Raw genomic sequence first — 8920 nt, forward strand, 5'->3', positions numbered from 1 at the left:
GAATGCTGGGAGTAGCAGGACTGCTTTCTTTGTCTAAACATGCATAGCAATGCACCCTAAAAAACTAGCATTGTGCTGTGATAATGGCATCCAAGACTTTCCCAACACATTAGCTCCATCTCCTAGGAGTTCACAATAGAGAAATCAGAAAAATCAGTCCACTGAATCATCATACATAAGCAGCAAGAATATTGAATGTATATGGAATGAAGGTGACCCATCTCAGAAATATACGATTGACAAATCATTTGAAACCTTTTCACGTAAAAATTTCCATTTAGAGAGTTAATGTAATATAATGATTAGAATGTTGGATCTGGACTGTAAGATCTAGATTTTAATTCCCATTCAGCTATAAAACCCACTGGATGAATTTGGGCCAGTTACTCTCTTTTTGACCATTCCACAGAGCTGTTTGGATGAAATGGGATATCCCCTGAGCTTCTTGGGAAAGGATGAGTTACATAAGGGATAAAACAAACTAATTCAATTTTGCCTTTAGAATATTGCTGTTAGTACAAAGCAGAATTCCTAAGAAGAAGCCATTTGTTTGTTTGTTTGTTTGTTTGTTTAAAACTTTTACATACCATCCACAACCAAGGTCTTGGGATGGTCTTACAATAAAACGAAATGGAGTACAGCAGAGCACAGCATCCAAATTGATTTCCTATACAATAAAACCCCACATTTACATGTAAATTTACATGCATATTTTGGATTTACACAAATCCAAAGTGTGTTTGTAATTTGTCTTGTAGATGACCCCTGAGACAACTAACAATGAGTTGCTTCCTATTCAATAGTAAAGTGTAAGTCACATTTCTTGCATTACCTCTGGGAGAAAATTGGAGCCACACATATTTAACTACACAGGATAAAAGAATCCCAGCCTACCATACCTACTGTAGAACTGATTGAACAGTAGTACTGGCAAAACAGTTACTCACCCATGGGGGGAGGGGGACAAGTAGCCAACCCTAAGGCTATCTATATCTGAAGAGCTGTCAAAATGTTAAGCTTTATTTATTCATTTCATTTTAGATTTACCTAAGCCAAACAGGTCATTTAGCCTTTCCATGCCCTCTCTCTGTTACAGCATTACATAGATATAAGCATGGCTAATAAATTTAACTAAATATCTAGGGCTGCAATGCTATACAGTCAACTGAGAGTAAATACACTGAACGCAATATACTTTACTTCCTAGTATAGAATTATACAGCATACTATGGTTAAGCAGTAGTTTTAAAACAGAATCTGAAACCATGCTTTAAAGTGGTCTGTAGACTTTGGCTAAGCGTGCAAGCTATGGTTAAGGCAGTTTATCTGCTTGCAAGTGGTTCTCAATATACATACCTTGCAAGGGCATAGCAAGTTAAACTATGCTCTATGTTTAGGATCTTAACAAGGATTAAGGAATCAATCTATTATTTAGAATATAACAATGCATTATATTTGTCTTAGGTGAACATTTTCATAGATCTACCAACAAATGTGTAATATCCTGCCTTAATTTTATTTTTTTAAAGATATTATGTGATTAGATGCCCATACTTCTCTCATAATCTGCTAATGTTGGTAAGCACTTATGTAATGCTTCTTTTTGAGTTCTCAAAGCTTTTCATACACAACTCATTCAGTAACCCATTCAGCAATCCAGTACAGGTTTGTATCAGCCTCACATCAGAGTATGGTGTGGGGTGGGGGAGTGAAAGAATATTAGCCTTAGGATTTCTAGCAAGTTTGTGTTTAAGGGCTTGCAATACAATCTTGATTCTTGTGCTCTATTAAATAATAAAGATTCCCAAATAGTAGCCTGGGAATCCACAGTGGGTCATGCTGAAATACAAAGGTACTAAAGGGAGCTTTTGTGGACATTACCATTAAGATCTGTAAGTATTCATACGCTTATCAATTTTATTAGGTGAGTCACTTTCACCAGTCTAAACCAAGATCAGTAGATGAGTTAAAAGGGACAGTCTGCTCGCCTGGTTATGTATTTGAGATTCTCAATACAATTTGCCTAGTAACATACACATGGGCCAATATAAGATCCGTGGGTTTGCTGTAAGAAATGTCATTCCTCATAATAGTAAATCAGCCCAGCTTTGCTAGGGAACTGAAAGGCTGCAGAAGGAAGGAATATTGTTCTGGATTGCACTCGCAATGAATAAAACCTGCAGTTTCAAGGTGTACATACAAAACCATTGTATCAAAACACTGGTATGTCTAGGAAAAGGCTGAGATTTCATGCACCAAAATCCAAATCAAGTGCTCAAGTCTGGTCGGAATCATTCCTATGTTGGTGACCACAACCATGGCTGAATTACTGAAGCCTTATTATATTGAAGCTATACTCAATCACTTAAACATGTGAAAAATCTAAATTTCCAAAAAGCTCAATATGACTTCCCAGCAGTTACCACATGCAATTTGTTTGATGAACTATAATATAGACACATCCTAGGCTATTTAAAAAACAGAACTTACATTAAACATTCTTTGCTGCAACACAATTTATTGTTCTGATTTCAAAGATTCAATATTTCTGGGTCACCAAGAGATACTTCTATTTGTTTCTGTGTACGGACCAATCTGATACGCACGTGAAAAAGTGGAGCCTCATACCCAGCACATTTCAAATTCACACTTGTACATTTTGCTAGTGTCGCATTAGCCCAGAATCCGCCATAGTAAAAAGGCAGAAGAGGGTATTTGTACATCACTTATATTATAACCTGGGAATATATTTGACACAGAAACAAGTGGCCACAACTAAAGCTGTTAAATGAGCAACCCAAGCATTATTGGTGATATGCAATTACAGCCAGTTCTGCTTTGATATATGGTTATGTGTGAGGCATTTGTGGGTTAGTGACCATAAATCTGTAATTGCAGATCCATGACAGACTATGTTATAGTCACTGCTTCTCACAAATTTCTCACAAATTATTAACAACTACATTCTTAAACCTATAGTATGAACTCCTATGGAAATGGATTATTTGATAATTTATCCAAAGAGACAATATGCCCCCCACAACTAAAAAATACAGAAATCAAAACTGCATGTTTTAGGATTAAGACAATGGGAACTAAAGTATTACAAGTTTAGCGTGACTATTGATTCAGTTCCATGCCGTTATTTGGAAGAATTTGACAGAATTGTAAAATTCAGAGGTAAATTTGTAGGCCCTCAGTAACCAGGATTTACCTAACCCAGAGACTGACAGTTAAAGGCATTAGAAGTGGCATGAATAAGCATCAGAAATTTACCAAAACCACAACACAGAGGATGCCTACTTTGTGGTGACACCTCAACTTTAGAATGTTTTTATGAGGAAAATAGGATTGCCTCCCTTCAATTTCTTTCTTGTGCCAAATTTAAATGTCTCTGCCTAATTTTTAAGAATTTTTCTCTTTTTTCTGTTTTCCAGTTGAATCGGTTTTTCTTATCTTGCAGGTTTATCATTGTTGCTATACTCTATTTGCCTTTCTGTCAATACCATGCTTAAAATTTCTTGTGAAGGAAGGGGAATGTATAAAAATTTTTAAAACTAAAATAAATAAGGTCAGCACAGGCACACTATAGTTATGTCAATATATATATGGTCTGGAAAGTACTATCTCAAAAATAAAGACCAGGATAAGACACCAAGGATAACAAGACATCACTTAGGACTAATTTTACTGCTACTTTTCTCCTACTTTCCAGTTGGCACAACTAGTGGAAAAATTATTGAAAGCAATTCTTCATCATTGTTCATATATACTCAATGCACAGATCCAGCAACAGAATAGGGGAATGGGAGAGTACTGCCTCTACTCACAGGGCCCTCTGGGCTCATCAGAAGGGTCTGAAAGGAACACTTCCTGTAGGTGGTGTTTATGTAGTATGGGGAGCTTGGTGAAAATTTTTTTTTACACAGGCAGAACACAAAGTAAGTGGCGGGAAATGCATCCATCAAATGTTGGAGTTTATTTAGTAATTAAAGACCAAATACAAGGAAAGCAGAACCTATTCCAAGAGTATGACAGCACCATGTCAGAAACAACAGTAGCATTAGAACAGAGTCCACCATGAAGGGGAATCTCACTTCTTGGAAAAAACAAAATCTCAAACAAGAAAGCCAAACTGTGGTTGCTCACACTACGCACAAAGAGCTAAGCACAAAGAGCAACAGATTATCAAAGTTTTATTTAATAAACCCATTCAAACATTAGTCAAAGTAACAGGAGTGTGAAACAATTCATAGTTTGGCAAGGGTGGTGCTGTTAAGATAACTAGCTGGAAGGGGAAGCAAGGGACCTTCTTGGCAGTTGGCAGAGAGAGTAAAAATGAGAAGAAAAGAGGGAGTTGTGAAGAAGTAAGTAGTTTTTAATTTTCATCAAAGACAAACTTAGCAAAAACATACATGCAAATGTTTATTGCTTCACTATAGCATCACAAGTATGCACACAATTAGTGTTCACAACACAGCAATTACTTAATCTGTCATCTTCCCCCACAGAACATATTACTACACCTCCAGGTGAGCAGAGATATCTCCCCAACACACTGGTCTACCTAGTCTCATTCAGAAAAGTTAAGACAGACATGGACAACATAGCATTCAATAATCAGAAAGATAAGACTGAAATTAACATTTCATAAAGAATTATTCTCAAAATACTTAATTGTCAGTCGAAAACATATGAACCCTGCCTCGTATGTGAAATGCCTGATATTTTTACTTTTACAGATTCCTCTCCGTAACACCAGGGGTCTAAACACATTCCTTTAAATCTGATAAATACAAATATCATTTTAGAATTCAAACTTAATGTTCTACATCAAAATTTTAATCATGCTCCCAGATGTACATTTACAGCACCAAGTGATGCAAAATGAGATGGGACACTTCTAATGCAAAGAAGCAGCATTAATCCGTAATAACTGATGTCTGTTATGCATCCACAGCACAGAGCGGATGATGCACTGCAACATGTGTGGGATTTCATTAGTAGAAAGATGGAAATGCTTCCAATGATCATAAATGAAAGGTGATAACAGCACAGTTGTACCATTCCAGTGGTTCCCCACAACCATACTTAGAGTTAGGCAAATAATATAATTGAAGAAACAATGAACTCACAAGCAATACTTTAATAGGTCTGGAAACTTGGTTTGCAAAGCCGTTATTGGTTTGGCTGGGAAAGACCTTGATAAGGAGGCTTCTGGCACCTATTAGGTGCTATCACCTAATTTTGAACTACCTTCCAATCCTAGTCCGCATAAGAATCAGATAAGACTACTAAGGCATTCGCGAACAATACATACATAATTTTATAAGATATTTAGTGCAAATAGCTATCATTTGTATCAGATATGCTAGAATTATAGAAAATAGTTGGCATGGGAAGCCTATATCAAATAATTCTTAGCAATGGCACTGCAACATTAAAGAATTAGGAACATGAACAACCAATGAAACAAGAATGTGTACATCAATGGCTCAGCATAAAATGAACAAAAACAGTAGCATGTAACTTAGTATAGGAGCATACTGGAAAAGAATATGGCATCAGAAAGAACAGCATAAAGAAAAACTAAGGAAATGCTACAAAGTTGCCATGTGGTCTTGCATGAACAGAGAGCAAAAAAATACTGTATGAAGTTAAGCAGCTTGCATAAACTAGAAGCAACACCAAACTTGATGCAGCAAGACTAACTGCTCTAAAGATTATACAAAGCACTGGTGTATACAAGACCCAGACTTCAGGTTAAATCATGAGTCAAGCCATCAAAGAACGAAGACAACTGCAGGCTTTGCACATCACTGCTCTGACTTTTTCTCCAGCCAGTTCACTTCCTGTACTGGAAGTGGACTGCGGAAAAACATAAATGGGTTAAGGGACAATAAAGCAAAGGACTCCCAATTCCTCATGCACTCCATTTAGTATTAAAAGTTTATGCCTACTCCTGTTTTATAGCCAAACAGGCAAGCACATATTTCATAAATGCCTTCACATCAGGGTTGGCCCCAAGTGGTGCAATGAGCAGCTGCCTGCAATCCCTTGCCTCTTTTCTCATTCTCAAAGCTGAAAAGTAGGTAGTAGATTTGCTGGGAGGTCCAAAATAAGAGCTAAAGTAAGCAAGAGAAGGCAAAGACTGCTCCTGCTCTATCAACTTGCCTTCTTTCTTGGCTGTGCACCATGAAAAACTAGATTCACTGGGGCTACCAAAAGTGCATACATGAACCAAAGAAAGCTGGAACCATTCTTTGCAGGGGCAACTTCTTTCTCGTCAACTTCTCTATCAGCATGACAGGGAGAAGCAGGCTCTGTAGCAATGCAGGGTAGGGGTGAGCAACCTATGGCTCTCCAGAAGTTTTGCTGTACAGTTCCCAACAGCTGTAGCCAGCAAAGTCAATAATGATGGTTCATGCAAATTGCAGGCCAAAACACCTGGAGGGACACAAGTTGCCCACTCCTGTTCTAGACCATTGGATCCAATCTCCAGCATCCAGAGCCTAGATCTACGAACAGGCAGCTGGCCACTTATCCAAGGTGCAAGCTCCAAAACTTCTTGCTAACTCACTTGCATATGCATGCTCTCTTGCTCTCATTCTCTCTGTGGCTGGTATAGCTGTGGGAATTTGGTCCAGCATCCAGCTTCCTACTGTGCCATCCAGAGAGACAGAAAAGCAAGCAGAGGCAACAACTTCTCCTAAAAAACAGTCAAAACTTCTGCTTGCTAATTAACTCTTACTAGTCACACTCAGCAAAATCCTCCACACAAAACTGCCTGGAATGAAAGGGAAAGCAAGTACATAGTCTACCTCCACTGTGAGAATGCACACACTCAGTAGTAACCATCACATAAGCAAGGGATGCTCCTGCACAAAGCAGTTGCCAACTCATTTCACTTGCCTGTGATGTCTCTCTGGTCAATGGGGCCAGGGCCTAGTTATTTACTCCACAATGCGTAAGATCACAAGTGAGCAAAATGAGCAGCCACTGTCTCCACTCTCCTTGTGCTTATTTATCTTACATCTCCGGACAAAGTGGCCAGACAAACTGGACAAGTAACGACTATAAGGAATGGGTGCTGCTATTTCCAATTAGTCAGCAGTAGGTAGGATTAGATTCACCAACCTCATTCTCTACAACTGCTCTGCCCAGGTAAGCAAGCAAGAAACAGATGCTCCGTGCAGATTCATCACCCACTGACCAAGATTTGTTCACTTGAATGCCTCCTCACACCCACTAGATGCCATGGTGTTAGAGAAGGAGCTCAATTCCAGAAAAGGGTGAATGGGTGTGCAGAGACAAGCACTTAGGCACCCACTCTCAAGACAGTGCCTTTGGGGCCAGTCTTCTGTACCATACAGCCTGCACGAAGCATCCAGCATCTCTGCCCATCTCACCTCTTTTTTGATGGCACTGCTGGGGAGGACGAGACTGACTGAGGGACCAGCCCCTCCTGCAAAGCATGTTGCCAAGTTATCCCCTCTAACCTGGAACCAACCCTAGGAACGGGAAGTTGGTGTGAGAAGGTCCATGAAGGGACAAGCATATGGACACGGCACCGGTTGGATAACACGAGCTTAGAGAAAGGAAGACGGCCATAACAGGAGAGTTGCATGAGGGGGTAGCACTGGGGAGCTGACATCAGCGAGGGAGCACCAGGGAGTTGACACGAGTCACCTCTGACCTTAGCCCCCCCTCGCCTCAGGGGGCACGCCCCGCGCCTCGCTCTCCTCCTCCTCCTCCTCCTCTCTTCTTCGGCAAGAGGGTCGGCCCCTCCCATTGCTGGGCAGAGGGGATTGCTGTGACGCACTCAGGGGCCCTGGGCGCGCAGCAGAAAAGGGGAGGAGAGCCCACAAGCGGAAAGAAACCAACGGCCGCAACCCCGCCACGCAGCCCCGTCAACCTCCCTGCCGTTATCGATTGTCCCGTCCGGGACCCCCATGAAAATGATTTAATGGTCCAGCCCAGTTCTTCCCCACCCCCTCTCCTTGGGTCACTCACAATCTCTCCTCATCTCCGCTCGGCGCCGCCGCCATTTTCTTCGCAGCGAAGAACCCGCGGGGGGGAGGGAGGAAAACCGAGCCGGAGAGGAAACCCAGAGATCCATGCTCCGCCCCCTACTGCAATTGGACGTCTGGCCGCATCACTCAGAACACCTCCACAAAACTATTGGCCGGTACTTTTCTACACGGGCGAGTCTGCCCTGCTCCCGGCGGCCGTTAGAATTGGCGGGAAGCGCTGTCAGTTACAACGGTACAAAGTGGGCTGGGGACAGATGCCCGCGCTGTTTCTGATTGGGCTATGTATGTCGCCTGCCTAATGATAGGCTCCTTGGCTCATCGGTCACGAAGCGAGAGGGCGGTGCGGAGTTGCAGACTTAAGGGTTTTGAAATGTAACGGATTTTTTTTTTGTTTTGTTTTTTTCTTCAAACTGCCTCAGCTATCCCTTCAACTGTAGGTATTTAGGCTGTGATCTTGCTGTGAAATGCTGAAATATTTATGCCAGCATAATTTCTGTTATGTAGTTTTTCAGTGTTTCCATCCAAGGTCATGTTTCTACAGCCACTACATAATTTGTCCTGCCCAGGAGGACCACCCGGTCAGTTACAGTGTGTGGTCTGTTATTATCAAGGCCTCTTTGCATGGTTCCATTTACATCAAGTCCACTCTAGTTGCCAACCATGTATTTATATTTGCATATTCAAGCGAGCTTCTTCCATCCTTCCTCCTAGCTAGATGTGGTCTAACTTGCATAAATCCATTCCACAGCTTGTAAGGTGTGTGCACTGTCTGCGAAATGTGCCCAACTGCCAACATCCAGACAGGAATTTCAGAGCCTTGTCTAAAGAACTGCATGATCTTATAATAGTTTTGTATTTTCCTAAAATAGCTTCATAACCTAGTCAAG

General features: G+C 41.0%; 1 protein-coding gene across 4 annotated transcripts in view; it reads right to left on the reverse strand.

The window, feature by feature from the left end:
• MECP2 (methyl-CpG binding protein 2) overlaps positions 1 to 8091 on the reverse strand; it is an 87308-nt gene extending 79217 nt beyond the window's left edge. For 2 of the 4 annotated variants that reach the window (XR_006416020.1, XM_044443496.1), the window contains exon 1: positions 7410 to 7680. Coding sequence is in view for 2 of the 4 variants with exons in the window: in XM_044443496.1 (XP_044299431.1) it covers positions 7410 to 7654 (245 nt within the window). In the remaining 2 variants the exon portion in view is untranslated. Of the gene's footprint in view, positions 1 to 7409; positions 7681 to 8013 lie in introns of those variants that run through there. The other 2 variants (XM_044443499.1, XM_044443502.1) reach the window with 2 other exon arrangements.
• Between the last annotated feature and the right edge of the window lie 829 nt (positions 8092 to 8920).

Source organism: Varanus komodoensis, unplaced genomic scaffold, assembly GCF_004798865.1.
Source record: "Varanus komodoensis strain SLA01 unplaced genomic scaffold, ASM479886v1 scaffold42, whole genome shotgun sequence".
Taxonomy (NCBI): Eukaryota; Metazoa; Chordata; class Lepidosauria; order Squamata; family Varanidae; genus Varanus; species Varanus komodoensis.